At 41.3% G+C, this 15,899-nt stretch overlaps 2 protein-coding genes across 7 annotated transcripts in view; one reads left to right on the forward strand and one right to left on the reverse strand.

Moving 5' to 3' along the window:
* The window catches only part of LOC126491101 (glutathione S-transferase A2), a 193,948-nt gene that overhangs the window by 132,634 nt on the left and 45,415 nt on the right, over positions 1–15,899 (forward strand). The gene's annotated exons all lie outside the window — the stretch shown is intronic.
* LOC126491187 (glutathione S-transferase A2-like) overlaps positions 1–15,899 on the reverse strand; it is a 147,131-nt gene that overhangs the window by 52,547 nt on the left and 78,685 nt on the right. Inside the window, exon 6 of one of the 2 annotated variants that reach the window (XM_050126693.1) lies at positions 429–560. The exons of the other annotated variant lie outside the window; for it this stretch is intronic. Within the exon in view, the coding sequence (XP_049982650.1) occupies positions 429–560 (132 nt within the window). The remainder of the gene's footprint in view (positions 1–428; positions 561–15,899) is intronic. 2 annotated transcript variants of the gene reach the window in all.

The raw sequence follows: 15,899 nt of genomic DNA on the forward strand, positions 1-15,899 counted from the left end.
GGGGGGGGGGGGGGGGGGGGGGGGGGGGGGGGGGATGGAGACAGCATGGTGGGGACCATGGAGAGGGAAGCACAGTGCTGAGGAGTCAGAGCAGAGGAAGGGGTCAGCATGACAGAGGCCTGCTCAGACACTGAGTGTGCAAAGACAGACCACATGAGATCGAAGATGAAGGCCAGAAGCAGTCTGCAAGGAACAGGGGTCCAGTGAGTGAGCTGTGGGGTCCTGCATCATTTTCATGACAAAAGAGAAAATATTCTTCTTGGGGTACCACCTCCAAATCTTCATACACAGAAAGATTATTGTCATGTCTCAAACCAGGGTCTAGTAGCGCAGTTTCGAGGCACAAAGTTGGGCCCTCAGCAGACCCCAGGCCACCATTATATTCTCAGAGCCATGCGTGTGTGGCTGCCTCTCTGAGGTGGTCTCACCTTCAGCAGGGGGAAAGGGGCCAGAAGGCTGGAGTCAAGCTCTTCAACATAGAGGAGAACTTCCAGCAGGTGAATGTCCACCCTGGTCAGCCTGTTGCCAACAAGGTAGTCTTGTCCGTGGCTCTTCAAGACCTGCCAAATTAAATGAGACAGATTATGAGCACATACAGTTGGGCTGGGGCCGCTGACTTTCTCCAAGTCTCCCAATGAGACACTTTGCCTCTATTTAACTTCTAGTAAAGAGTCATTGCAAGTGTGTACATTGTTCATGCATACTGAGAAAAGAATTATAATTACCACATTGTGGTAGTTTGAATGTAATTGACCCCTCCAATCTTATAGAGCCTGGCAGTATTAGGGGGAGTGTTGGAGTGGGTATGGCCTTCTTGGAGGAAATGTCACTGTGGGGCAGGCTTTGAGGTTGCCAATGCTCAGGATACCACCCACTGAGTGAGCTAACTTCCTGTTGCCTACAAGCCAAGATGCAGCCAACAGGACAAATGCTTGCAAGCCTCCATGCTCCCCATTACAATGATAAGGGACTGAACATTTGTAAAAATGTGAGCCACCCCAAGTAAATGTTTTCTTAATAGGAGTTGCTGTGACCATAGTGTGCCTTTATAGCAGTGAAAACCCTAAGTAAGGCATAGACTCAAAAGCAAAAGTAAGCCTCCACTGTTCTTCAATCCATAGAGCAGTGTATACAGGGAACTCGGGATTCTCAGACATGAGTTAAGCTGTGATGGCTAGTTCGTGTGTCTCCTGAGAGACAGTCTTAAGTGTCAGCACCATAGCCTACAGGGGACCCCATGAGGACCCGATGGCTCCTAAACCCTCACTGCTTCCATAGAGCAGGGCCAAGTTGGGAGAACAGTCAGGGGATGGAATGAGACCCAGAGTGATGCTCTGTAGGTCTGACAGTCAGGTGCTGTGGGAACAAGGTCTGAGAATGGAGTCACAGAAGATTCCTGAGTGCTTGTGAGAAAACTCCAAGATGCCAAGGCAAGAGTTCTCTGACTCCAGCTTCTTCAAACATCGTAGACTTGTTCTTGCATTATGCTTTCATTCTCTTCCAAGTAGAGTGGAGAGGAGTGAGTTCACCTCAGACCACTTGTTACCACAGGCTAGTGTTGTTTCTTTATATGCCCCTGTGGAAAACATGTTTTGGGCACTTCTACTTGACCATCACATGTGGTTTGCTCTTGTGACTGCATGGTTTACTCACGTGACTTCTCTTAGCCCTTAGAGTGAAAACAGTCTAATGCTCTGGATTGAGTTGGCTGTTACGTGAAACTTCAGTTTGCCTTTGGTCTCTCAGGTCCCAGAGCCTCTAAACAGTAACAAAGGTCTCTGAGGAATGTGTAGGATCCCTTATCCTCTAGGATCATAGCTTTTTCTTAGCTTGTATTTGACAGACCAAGTCAGTCTGATGTGTTCTTGATCTTCCTCCAAAGTGCGCTCCAACTAAGAGAGGTACTACATGTACACGGACACCCCTTCATGTATGGATGTGCATGGCTCTCCTCCTAAGCCTGACATCTGTGACCCTAACTCCTGCAGGTCAGTGTTCCTTTACATCTCTTCATCAGCCTCCTCCTCTCCCCTGCATCACTGTCCTAGGTCAGGTTCTTCTCCTCCGTCTTTGAAGCTCTCTCCTCTTCTCCTGACAGCCAGTGGCTCTCTGGCCTCCCAGTGTGATGTGACAGAATATTTTCCCATCTGTGTTTTCTGCAGTTTGCCCTGGAATTGAAGCCCAGTGTGTCTGCAGGATCTAGTTCCATCTCTGGTGTGGCTCAGCCTTACACAGATCAGGTCTGGTTATGACCTTGAACCCTGTTGAATGTGGACCACTAGATTGGCATGACCATGCGGTGCTCCTTCACAGGCCATTTTTATACAGCGTCCTGTGGGCAGGGAGCTGCACAGGGAGGCTCATGGAAGGTCAGTGAGGCAGCACCCTATCCCTTCCAAACTTCGCCTTGCTCTTGTCCTGGGAACGCAGTGTCCCCAGACTTCAAACAGCCTACTTACTTTTTCATAGACAGACCAGTACCAGTTTTTGGTCTTGTCTTTTACCAAGGAGATCTTGGCTTCTCTTTTGTAAGGGGGACATTTGACCACTTTCAGCATTATCTCAGTGAGATCTAAAATACCCTCTGTATACATGTTGTTCCTGAAAGACAAAATTTTTCATAAGATCTATGGTTTTCAGGGATTCACTATTTGATATTTTAATCTAAAAGTCGGAGAAATTTTCACTGGAAAGAGTTTGCAAACTTACTTCATCTAGTGGGTAAAAAAAAAATTGGTATTTAACAGATACATTAACTATCCTCTGGGACATCCTGTCTGTTCAGATAAAGTTTTTAAATTAATGACAAAGACACTGCCTTGGCCTGTTAATAGGGCGGAACTGAGGTAGGTGGGAAAACTGGACTGAATGCTGGGAGATAGAAGGGCAGAGTGGAAGACGCTGAGGAGCCGCCACAGTCAGACATGCTGAATCTTTGCCGGTAAGCCACTGCCACAGATTACTAGAAATAGGTTAAATTAATATAAGTGTTAGCCAATTAGAAGCTAGAGCTAATAGGCCAAGCAGTGTTTGATTAATACATTTTCTGTGTGATTATTTGGTTCTGGACGGCTGGGACAAACAAGCAGTTCCTCCTTCCAAATATGATAAATCATGTCCTACCCTCAAAACAAGATTTATAAAAGATAGGATTTAAAAACAATGCTTGTTTAATAAGACATTAAATCTACATTTCAATCGATGCTTTATACACAGGAATGTACCTTGGTCTGGCAACTTGGTAATTTAAGAGTCACCCAGGAGATAATGGTTGTAAAAACAAAAAGAGACCATAGGGAACAGCTGAGGTTTGCGAATGTATGGGAGGGCTAGAGTTCCAAAGAGAGTCCAGTTGCTATGGTGACCTAAACAGTTTTAGAAATGCCAATGCCAGGTGATAGTCACCAGCAGCAGCAGCAGCCACAGTGAAATGGAGCAGGCTGAGAGCCAGAAGCCAGGCTATGTATACACTGCTGAGGGTGGGGCCAAAGAGATGAGCTAAACCTCCTCTCAAACACCAAAAAAACCGAAAGTATTATAAAGGAATCCCAGATGTTGAACTTTAAATTGCTCACACTATTGGAGCTTGGTTTTGCCTTATACAGATTATGGTTATGCCGTGTTCTCTGCCTCTTAATAAAAAAGAGGGTACTTTATCTTTTGGTATAGCAGGAAGACATTTGAGTGATTTTAAAACTTTTTCAGGACAGTTTTTAAGGTACTTAAATTCATAAGGCTAAGGACATTTTAAAGGTTATAAAATTTTTTATAGTCTTAATATTTAGACTGAAAATAAAAAGCTCAAACATAGGGCTACAGCCATAAGCCTCACATACCAGAAACTGGGGTGTTAATTTCTTATGATGCAACAAGACAATGACCTAAGCAGTCTGGCAAAGGGCTTGAGACAGCTTCTCAGCCCGGTGAGCCTGACACTCTGGGGGTTAAACCACTTTTTACAGGGGTGTGAAAGGACCACCTGCGTGTCACGTGTTTACATTAAAATTCCTAACAATGACAGAACTGCAGTTCTAATAGAGCAATGGGAAAAACTGTGTAATGGGGGGGGGGGATTACCACAGCATGGGGAACTGCATTAGAAGTTCAAAACACTGGGAAAGTTAAAAACCAAGGGCTTAGAATATGTCTCTCCTTACTCAAGGTCTATTTAGGCCTTAGAATGGATGTCTAGCCTCCTTGTCTTTTCTAACTTTGCTAAGCTCAAGCGTTTTGGATAAAATGAGTTATTTAAGATTTTTATTTTAATATTAAAAGAGATCCAAGTCAAGATCATTATTTTTAGGGCTAAACCTGACAGAAATGGGATATGAAGCCCAAGTCTTATAAAAGTTGCTAACTTATTGTAGAATGTTAGGGAACACAAGTAAACAGTCAGTCATCCTTATAAATGATCAAATTCTTTCGTTATGATCATGGTAAGTGATGACATAATTAATTACAGGGATAAGGCTGTTCGTTCATTCCCAGCAACTCATACCAACAAAGTTTCGGCTGGCTCAATCGGGGATATCTGTCTCCTGTGGGCAGCGACATGGCTTTTTTTAACTCCACCTTCTTTCTCCCAGCATTCAGTTCTGCAATAGAATAAAGTACTCTGGTTCTTTATGCAGAAGCAAAGAGGACGTTCAGTTTATAATTTGGTTGTACTCAAAGATCAGAGTTATAAGCCCTGGTAGCCAAGGATGGTCACTGCTGTAGAAAAATCTGTTAGCTAATAGTTTTTAGGTCCCAATACCATCCCCTTGAGTCCATAGGCAGTAGGACCCGTGATTGGGTCCTGTCGTCTGTACTTGTGAAGAGGGGTATGTATGGGCCAGTCATAATAGGCTCAATAGAGATCAGTCAGTGAAAGAGCAGGCCTGAGTTTCAGGTTGCCCTAAGGCAATACCTGGTTCCAGAAAAGACCACAAACTGAGACCACTCAGGCACAGCCCTGGAATGGGACAGTCAAGGGGAAAATACCTAGCATTCCAAAGAAAATACCTAACATTGCAATCTTTGTAGATAGGGTCACCAGACATCCCTTAGTCCAGCACACACCAGTTCCCATTCACTAAGACACCCCAACCTCTGCTGTGATAAAAATCCTAACCCAATTTGGATCATTGCTCTCCAATCTCACTGCTATGTCAGATGGATGCAGGGTCGAAGCTCAAGCTTAAATAACAGCTCTTGGCTTTTGTTTACAAGGACAGACTCCATAGTGTTATTAGGGTGATCCTGCGATCTGGGCATAACAATATGAACCAGATTCAAACACAGCTAGAGTCAATGGTACTGAGCAGGGAATATGATAAATTATATTACAATTACATGAGTAGAAATTACAGTTTACTTTAGAACCAGCTCTTTTGTACAATTAATGCATGCTAAATAGAACATTGAAAAACTGTTTTCCACTGATGCAGACATAGAACTTGTTACACAGGTTATAAGAGAGAGAACTGACCTAGTGAGAGTCCAGACTTCCGCTCTGCTCAGCTCCCTAGCTCCTCCTCCAGATGAGTGTGGGAGCTACTTTAATAAGGTGACCATTCTCACCAAAGGGGTGGAAACCCAATAGGGAAGAGCCACTTCCTTCGACTCCCACAGAGTTCAGGATTACAGAGCTTCAAGATAGACTAGAAACGTGACAAGTCAGAGGAAGGGACCTATGAGGCCCCATCCATTCCTGAAAGTCTAGAGTCCTTCAGTGTAGTTCCTGCAGGCCTATAAATAACCTCACTCAGGCTTTGCTTTCTATACACAGGTCTAACTCTCTCTCTCTCTCTCTCTCTCTCTCTCTCTCTCTCTCTCTCTCTCTCTCACACACACACACACACACACAAACACACACATACACACACACACGCATACATATCTCTTAGAGGAGTAGGGAGGAAGAAAGAAGGAAAAAGTTCCTAAGACTCTTATATACTATGATATTCTTTAATTGAGTCAACCCACAGAGTCCTCAGCTAGAATAACAAAATGTGACTTTAAACTACTGAGTTTAGGAGATACCTTGTTAAGTAATTCCTAAATTACAAAATTTATAAATTGCCTTAAATTTAAGGCTAGTCTGAAGTACAGGTTAAACTGACTCCTGTGTATTGGTAATACCATGATATCTGTCTTAACCTTTGTCCTGTTTTAATCTGGGGAGAAAAGAATTTCACAATTCACACTTAACTTCACCTGGATGGCCATCAACACACTGTCCCAGCATGCTCTGGGTCTCTGTGCATCTGTGCATCCCTGCAGTTCCTGCTGTGGGGAAGCTGTCATGTCACCATTAGCAATGGCATTTCTTAGAGATATTTTTATTTTATGTCCATGAGAGTTTTGGCTGTCCTTTTGTGCAACACATGCTTGCCCACAGAGGCCAGAGAGGGAGTCATATGCCCTGGAACAGGAGTTCATATGATCATGAGCTGCCATGCGGGTGCTGGGATTGAACCTAGGACCTCTACAACACCATCAAGTACCCTTAACCTCTGAGCCATTTCCCAGCCCTAGCAATGCCATTTCTAAGACAGTGAGAATTTCTGTTACTTGCATGCAAATTCAGACTCGGGAATCTTATCCACAAACAAGGATTTCTGGCACTGACTTCATTCACAGACCCACAAGTTCACTTGGGATTTTAGTTATAATCATTGGTTCATAGATCTCGGGCTATTAATCGTTGCATGCTGACCTCGGTGGCTTCAGAGATGTATGTCACTGCCTGAGTCTGCACACCCTCCCAGTGTCCAGGGCTGGCCCCTTTGTATCCTGGTGTGCACTGCTAATTTCTCCTCAGCTGTAGAATCCACTCCACTGCTCTACAAACAGCTGGCAAAGCAGCAGTGCTGCCCTCCAGGGTGATGCGCATGTGCACAGCACAGGGTCTCAAGTCCGTGTGTCAGTCAGTTCCAGGGAAGAGTTGTATCTGACACAGCTCATGAAAGAGTCCATGTCACAGGCAGCGAGCACTTGGCAGAGGAAGAAAGAAAACCTGTGGGGAAGGCGAGTGTCCAGGAGAGCACTGTGGAGACTTGCTGGGGAGAACTGGGAGATTGCAAGTGCACAGCAAGGGTTGAGTCAGGAGCTCTGCTCAGGGTGCTGTTGCATATAAAAGAGTATAAATATATATTTCTATCACCTCCTCTTCCGTGAGGGTTATACCTATCTGTGGTTATAAGAATAAATATTTAGAATGCAGTTAGGAATTACACTGGTTTAGGAGGATGGCAGTAGTAAGTAGATGATTTCTCGGGAGACTTCATTGGTTTGCAATCCCACCAGGAGTGGATAAGGGCAACTCTTCAGCATTAGTTGTCAGGGGTTGTTCGGTTTTTTTGTTTTTGTTTTTGTTTTTGTTTTTGTTTTTTTGTACCTAGACATTCTGAATGGGGCACAATTCTTTACCACTTTAATTTCTCCTCTGAGATCTCTTTTCTCACATCCACGGGGCCTTTTTAATTGGGTAATTTGTTTTCCTAGCCTTTTTTTTTTTTTTTTGGATATGTATATATGTCTTGTTCAGAATTGCTTTTGTGGTTCCGTGTGAATTTTAGTACATTTTTCTATTATTGTGAAAAGTGTTACGGGAAATTTAATTGGAATTTTATTGAATCAGTATTTGCTTTTGATAGAATGGCCATTTTCACAATGTTAATTCTACCAACCCATGAACACGCAAGTCTTTCCCTTTTCTGGTGTCTTTGTCAATAGCTTTCTCCAGGGAATCATAGCTTTCACTGTAAAGGTGTTTCATCTCTTTGTTTAGGTTTATTCCTAGATGTTTAATTTTTTAAAGGTTATCGTTGATGGGAACATGACCATGATCTTTTTCTTAGCATGGTTTGTTGCTGGTGTTTTGAACAACTGTTTATTTTTGTAAGTTGATTTTCTACCTTGACAGTTTATTGAAATTTTTGGTCATTTTTAGACATTTTCTGGTGAAATTTTTGGATCTCAAATGTATATATATAATATATAAATATATACATATATATAATATCACACCATCAGTAAATAGTGACACTTCAACTTCTTTTCTTATTTGTATCCCTTTAGTTCCCTCCTATGCCTTATTTCTTTGGTTTGTGCTCTAGGCACTATATTGAAATAAACAGGGATAGTGGACAGCCCTGTCTCATTCCTTACTTTAATGGGATTGTTTAAGTTTTCTCCATTAAGGGTGATGTTGACTATGGGTGTCACATATAGAGCTTTTATTGCATTAAGGTATGTTTCCCCTGAATCTCATTTTCTCTAGGACTTTATTATAAAGGCATGGTGAATTTTGTCAAAGGCTTTTATCTCTTTTTATATCTATTGGAATGGCTATGTAATTTTTGTCCTTAACTCCGTACATCTGATATTTTAAATTACTGACTTGTATATGCTGATCCATCCTCACATTTCCAGGATAAAGCCCCTTTGAGGGCAGTGGATAATATCCTTGACGTGTGCCTGTATTCAGTTTGAAAGCATTTTATTGAGGTGTTAACATATATTTTCACCAGGGACATTACCCTCTAGCTATTCTTTGTTGTTGTGTGTAATTAGTTTACGTGTTAGATTAAGACTTGCTTTGTAGAAAGAGTTCGGAAATGCCCCCTTTTCTCTCTTTACTTATTTTTTTTTTTTTAACAATTCAAGAAAGGTTGGCTGTAGATCTTTAAAAGCCTGACGGAATTCTGAGTCTAGCTGGGCCTGTTTTTTGGTTTTTTGTTTTGTTTTGTTTTGTTTCTAATGGATTTTTATTATGGCTTCAATCTCCTCATTTGCGATGGGTCTGTTTAGGTTGTTGATCTCTTTTTGGTTTAAATTTGTGGTATGGGTAAATCTAGAAATTAATTTACTTCTTTTTGATTTTCCAGCTTAGTGGAGTACAGTTTTCAAAAGCAGTTCCTTATCATAGTCTGAGTTTATTTTGTGTCTGTTGCAATGTTCCCTATTCACTTCTGTGTCTGTGAATCTGGGCTTCTCTCTCCTTTTAGCTGGACCATGGTGGGTCAGTCTTCCTTATCTTCTCAAGGAACTGGCTCTCAAATCATTTGATTCTTTGTATTCTTTCTTTTGATTCTACTTCATTAATTTCTGTTTTGATTTTTGTTGTTCCTTTCCTTTCTGTCTACTAGATTTGGGACTGTTGTGCCCAGATTACGACCCCCAGAGAGAGACCACCAGAGAGGCCCAGACTGTAATAAGCAAGGTTTAACCAGCATAATACAAACATGTTGGGACTCATCGCCATCCCTGTTAAAACAAGGCAGAGAGGAGTTGTATCTCCTCTGTGGGGTGAGCTTTTAAAGGCATAACTACAAAGAGAATCTTTGAAGCTGCTTTGGCATGGGTACAAGGACTTTTGCTCCCTCCCATTCTGTTAAGTAAGCTTTTTCCTTGTTTTTTAAGCAAGGCCACTGTTCTTGAGTTAGGCCATCTTTATCAGCCTGTACCAGGTGGCTGGCTGGGCCGAGCTAAGTGACCTTGTGCTTGCAATCTCCTGGGTGGGAGAGGGGAAGGCCACTATCTTCCTGGGAAAACATTCTGCTAGGAAATTTCTTCTTGCCCCTTTGAGAATAAGGGATGAGGGTCCCACAGGGACTAGTTTTCTTCTTGTAATTTTTTAAATTCTTGCATTGTATAAGGAAGCCATTTATTTTTGCTCCTTCCGACGTTTTTAAACATAAGACCTTAGTGCTACACATTCCCTGCAGTACTGTCTTTATGTAGCCAGAGTTTTGGATGTGTCTTCACTTTCATTTAGTCTCCGGATATCTTTTTTCTTGGTTTCTTCTTGACCCATTCACTATTTGGTAATTGATTGTGTAATCTCCATGAGACCGCGTACCTACCTGAGGTGTTTTTGCTCTCTGTTTTAAATTTTATTGCATTGGGGTCAGATAGGATACGTGGAGTTATTTCAGTTTTTCTGAATTTGTTGAGTACACCCATGTCACGTTAAAAAATAATCTCAGAGGGCAGTAAAGTACATTGATGTTACATTAAACTGAGAACTTTAAGAAACTAGGAGCTGGGAACAATGTCTCCTCACTCCACGTAGATCACCAATAACAGATCAATGTCAAACTAGGAGGTTTTAGTTTGTGGTTTCCCAGCCTTGTTAGAGGCCTGAGCCAGCCACCTCTGCGGGAGCAGGCCTGAGCCTGCGACCTCAAGAGATACAAAAAAAGCAAACCTCAACAGATTTTAAAAAAATGGAACAACCCTATGTATCTTATTGGATCACCATGGCTTAAAATTGAATTCAACAGCAACACTAATTTCAGAAAATCCGCAAAAACTTGGAAATTAAACAATACTCACCTGAATCATCAATAGGTCAAGGAAGAAATAAAGAAAGAAATTAAAGACTTTCTAAAATTCAACAAAAATGACTATACACATACCCAAATTTATGGGACACAATGAAACCATGTTAAGAAGAAAGTTCATAGCACTAAATGCCTACATAAAGAAGCCAGAAAAATCCTACACTAGTGAGTTAAGAGAACAGCTGAAAACTCTAGAACAAAAAGAAGCAAACTCACCCAGGAGGACTAGATGACAGGAAATAATCAAATTGATACCTGAAATCAACAACAACAACAAAAACAGTACAAAGAATCAATGAGACAAAGAGTTATTTCTTCAAGAAATATTGATGAACATGAACATTGATACAAAAATACTAAATAAAATACTGGCAAATCAAATCCAAGAACACATCAGAAAAATCATTCACCATGATCATGTCGGCTTCATCCCAGAGATACAGGGATGGTTCAACATATGAAAATCTGTCAATGTGATCCACTATATAAACAAACTGAAAAATAAAAATCACATCTTATTAGATGCTGAAAAAGCCTTTGACAAAATACAACATTCCATCATGATTAAGGTCTTGGAGAGAGCAGGGATACAAGGAACATACCTAAACATAATAAAAGCAATATGCAGCAAGCCAACATCAAACTAAATGGAGAGAAACTCACAGTTATTCCACTGAGATCAGGAACAAGACAAGGTAGACTACTCTCTTCGTATCTATTCAATAGAGTTCTTAAGGTCCTAGTTAGAGCAATAAGACGCCAAAAGGAGATCAAGGGGATTCAAATTGGAAAGGAAGAAGTCAAACTTTCACTATTTGCAGATGATATGATAGTATACATAAGTGCCCCCAAAAATCTCTACCAGGGAACTCCTACATCTGATAAATACCTTCAGTAATGTGGCAGGATACAAAATAAACTCAAAAAAATATCAGTAGCTCTCCTAGATACAAATGAATAAGAAGCTGAGAAAGAAATCAGAGAAACAACACACTTCACAATAGCCACAAATAACATAAAATATCTTGGAATAACACTAATCAAAGAAGTGAAAGACCTGTTTGACAAAAACTTCAAGTCTTTAAAGAAAGATATTGAGGAAGATACCAGAAAATGGAAAGATCTCACATGCTCTTGAATGGGTAGGATCAATATAATAAAAATGGCAATCCTACCAAAAGCAATCTATAGATTCAATGTAATACCCATCAAAATTCCAACACAATTCTTCACGGACCTTCAGAGAATAATAATCAACTTCTTATGGAAAAAAAAAACTCAGGATAGCCAAAACAATCCTGTACAATAAAGAAACTTTATTGTACGTCACCATTTACACAATTACACAGTGGTAAAAAAAAAAAAAACAATGACATCTTGAAATTTGTATGCAAACAGATGGAACTACAAAAAAACATCCTGAGTGAGGTAACACAGACCCAGAAAGATGAACATGGTATGTACTCACTCATAAGTAGATACTAGTTGTAAAGCAAAGGATAATGAGTCCACTACCCTAGAGATGCTAAGTAACAAGGTAAACCCTAAAAGAAAATGTATGTATAGTCCACAACCCTAGAGAAGCTAAGTAACAAGGTGAACCCTAAAAAAAAATGTATGAATCCACTCTGGGAAGAGGAAATAGGCAAGATCTCATGACAAAATTGGGAGCATGGGAGTGGGGAAGAAGGAAGGATTGAAGGAGAAGAGGAAGGGAGAAGGGGAGGGGGAGGAGAACTTGAAGACACCCGATAGTCAAGATGGAGGAGGGTCAGAGTTGGAGAAAAGGAAAGAGATGCTTTGATTGAGGAAGCCATTGTGGGGCTGGAAAGAAACCTGTCACTAGAGAAATTCCCAGGAATCCACAAGGATGACCCCAGCTAAGACCATAAGCAATAGTGGAGAAGGTATTTGAACTGGCCTTGCCCGGTAGTCAGATTGATGAATATCTTAAATGTCACTATAGGACCTTCATCCAGCAACTGATGGAAACAGAGGCAGAAACCTGCAGCGGAGAACTGGACTGAGCTCCCAAAGTTCAGTTGAAGAATAGGAGGAGTGAGAATATGAGCAAAGAGGTCAAGACCATGATGGGGACACCCACTCAAACAGTTTACCTGAGTTAATAGGAGCTCACCAACTCCTGTTGGACAGGGAAGGAACCAGCATGGGACCAAACTGGTCCCTCTGAATGTGGGTGACAGTTGTATGGCTGGGGCAGATTGTGGGATCACTGGCAGTGGCACCGGGATTAATCCCTATTGCTTGTACTGGCTGTTTGGGAACCCATTCTCTTTGGATGAATACCTTACTCAGCCTAGATATAGCAGAAGGGCCTTGGACCTTCCCCTACAGCAATGTGCTTTACCCTCTCTGAGGAGGGAATGGAAGGAGGGAAGGGAGTGGGAACTGGAATTGGTATATAAAATGAAAAGGTAGTTTGTTTTCTTTTTAAAAAAAATAAAAAAGATCAAATAATCCAATAAAAATGGGGTACAGACCTAAACAGAAAACTCTCAACAGATGAATCATAAAGAGGAGAAAGATACTTAAGGAAATGCTCAACGTCTTTAGCCATCAGAGAAATGCAAATCAAAACAACTCTGATGTCCAAGAGCATCCTGTGCATACTCCCTCTTTCCTCCACTACTGCACACAAGCACATCATCTGACAAAGGCAGAGAAGATGGCCACATTAGGGTAAGCAGGGAGCATCAATGGAATCTGCTTTAAATCAGGCAAAGCCCACTGTAGGGCATGTAATGACTTCAGAGACTGTCTTTAGTCCACAAGTGTTTGGGTGATTCAGGTATGTAGGCATAAGTACGCCTATTTGAACATAAAACATTGTCAAAATGAGCATATTGCCCAACCTTCCATTTCTCCTTTTCCAAAATGCCGAAGGCCAGCTTGCTCCCTGACTGAATAGTTGATGCATTTTTTTTTCACATTACAGTTCCCCAGATGTAGGTCCTGTTTATGTTTAGTAGAAGCCAGTGAAACCTAGTGATCTACATCCTATATCAGCATCTGTGAACAGATTCCGAAATTCTCTGTCCCAATGTCCTTGTCTGGGGGTGGAGGGCACAGAAATACTACGAATTGCTTCGTAGTCTACTTTCATATTTAATAAATTGTAAAAGTTAGATGCTATTAGTGACATATATTATGAAATACAGTACCCTACCGGTCTTCTGTCCAATGTAGGTAGGATTGGGATATGAGTTAGGACACAATAATTACAGTCTCTCAGGAAGCCAAGATGCATAGCCACTTACTTATTGTGGTGAGGGCCATCAGAGAGATTCTGAAAGCCAAATTCTCCCTCGAAAACTGAGACTCCCTGAGGGAGGAGCTAGGAAGGGGTAGCTGATTTAGAGCGCAGAGATAAGGAAGACAGGTGATGTGATATTCCACTAGCAGCCTGTAGCCAGTGTTAGCATCTCATCTGCACCCAGAGATTCTATACTCCAAGGGAAAAGTCACTGTGTTCATGCTGGGCCACCTAGAAGTGTTGGGCATTTAGCCATCTGTAGCATCTGAACAGCTTTACACCACTGATCTGCAGGAGCCGGCCAGCCAGTGTAATAACCTCATATGTGTTTGCATAGTTTTCCCATGCTTTCAGTGACATCGTTACCTGGGTTCCCAGCTCACTGTTCTCCATGAGTTATATGAAACTTGAATCCTCCCAACAGAATTGATAAGAGAACTGGGATGGAAAGATCTGGAGAGCTGTAGCCATGATAGCCACTGTCCAGGCAAGCAGCAGTCCAGGCTTGACTGTGGGCACTTCCCACAAGTAGATCCAAGGCAAAGGAGTAGCCGAATGGAAAGGCAGTGAAGGGCCTCAGGAGATAGAGGACCAGGGGCGACTCTTGTACAACATGCAGGCATCCAATAGATTCTCCAAGGCCTTGAAATAATTTACCCTGCCTCTTACAAAGGTATGCCATCTCCAAGTTAGTCATACATTTGTGGTACTTAGTAAGTACCATCAACATGCCAGTCCCTGTTCCAGGTGGCTGGGACATATTAGAAAGCAAAAGTAGGAACAGCCCAGCAGGGCTGGCTTTATAATAGATGGACACAGCTAGCATGACGTCATTGTGAAGGGTATGTATAAAATAAGTTCCGGGCACTCATAGTCTTGGAAATGTGAGACGGATTGCTACGCCATCGCAGAACAAAGATTTCAAATTGAAGGGGGAAAAAAAGGAAAGAAAAACCCACGTGAGATGAGAACTAGCTGTGTGGTGACACCAAAAAGAAAAAAGCTAAAATGTAAAGAATAAAAAACAAGAAAGAAGTAAAACCACAGATGTCTTTTTGGATGAATTTGACCCCGAATTTGAATTCTTCACTTCTCTCCCTGTATCTTCTGTTTGTCATTTGTGATTGCTGGCCTGCATGTGTGTCTTTCTGTTCCTGTTGTATTATCCCTAACAAAGGTTTTACTTGGTCTTATTGAACAGCTCAGAAAGCATCCCATGAAAAAGGAGTGGGGGTTTCTTTACAGAAATCTTATCACAGTTTTTCAAGGGGAAATTGTTTTACCTACCACAACTGACTCAGAATAGCAAACATCACTGCAAACCTGTGTTACAAAACTGTATCCAAGTATTGTTTTCCAGCATTTAGACTGGGTATTTGTTTTATACGGTTGCTTTCAGCATGTTGGTTGTTTTCAGCCAATTAATACAACCACACATATATATACACCCATTCAATTTTCTGGGTGAGAGGCATGAAAGTACATGATTTGAGATTAAAGCAATATATTAGCATATTTGCCAAAGCTGATTACACAAAAATCACAGGCATAATAAGGTTGATTCTTTCATCTCGACGCTGCTACAGACAGGTTCAGCTGAAACAGGCTGAGTACACATTAGGGAAGCAGCTTCAGGGCATGGTCAAGAGTGTGGTTCCCTTTTCTGTGAGGTCTGTCAAAAGTTCAGCCTTTCAAAGGTCAAGAAATGTTTTTATAAAATTGTTTTACTACAGTTAATCTGCCCCTGGTTGTGGTCTGATTTAGAGAAATTTCCTTGAGCCGGAATGTATATTCTGTGGTGTGTGGGTGGAATATTTTGTAGATTTCTTTTAAGTCCATTTGATGCACATCATTTATTTCTGATTTTTCTGGTTTTTGGTCAAGAAGACTTGTCTAGAGAGTACTGAACCCCCTATGAGTGCTGGATTGTAGTTACTCTGCATCTTTACTCTTTTTGTGAAAAACTGTCCATCAGAGTTTGGGGGTCACCACAACATGAGGAACGATATTAAAGGGTCACAGCATTGGGAAGATTGAGAACTACTCTTCCTTGATTTTATTGGCGATCTTGTCCATGGCATTGACCTGGAATTCTTCTCTTTCACCTGTGCCCATAAATAACAGTATATTCATGGTATTCCACATTTCTGGAATGTTTCTTTTATGTATTTTTAATTTTATATTCTTTGTGTCATCTCTTCACTCTACTTTATCTTTGAGGCCTGATAAAGTTTCTTCTACTTGAACCATTCTGTTTGTGAGACTTTTCCCTCACTTTTCCAATTGGATCATTA

This window comes from Alexandromys fortis, unplaced genomic scaffold (assembly GCF_014885135.2).
Source record: "Alexandromys fortis isolate MF-2015 unplaced genomic scaffold, M_Fortis_MF-2015_v1.1 scaffold_22, whole genome shotgun sequence".
Classification (NCBI taxonomy): domain Eukaryota; kingdom Metazoa; phylum Chordata; class Mammalia; order Rodentia; family Cricetidae; genus Alexandromys; species Alexandromys fortis.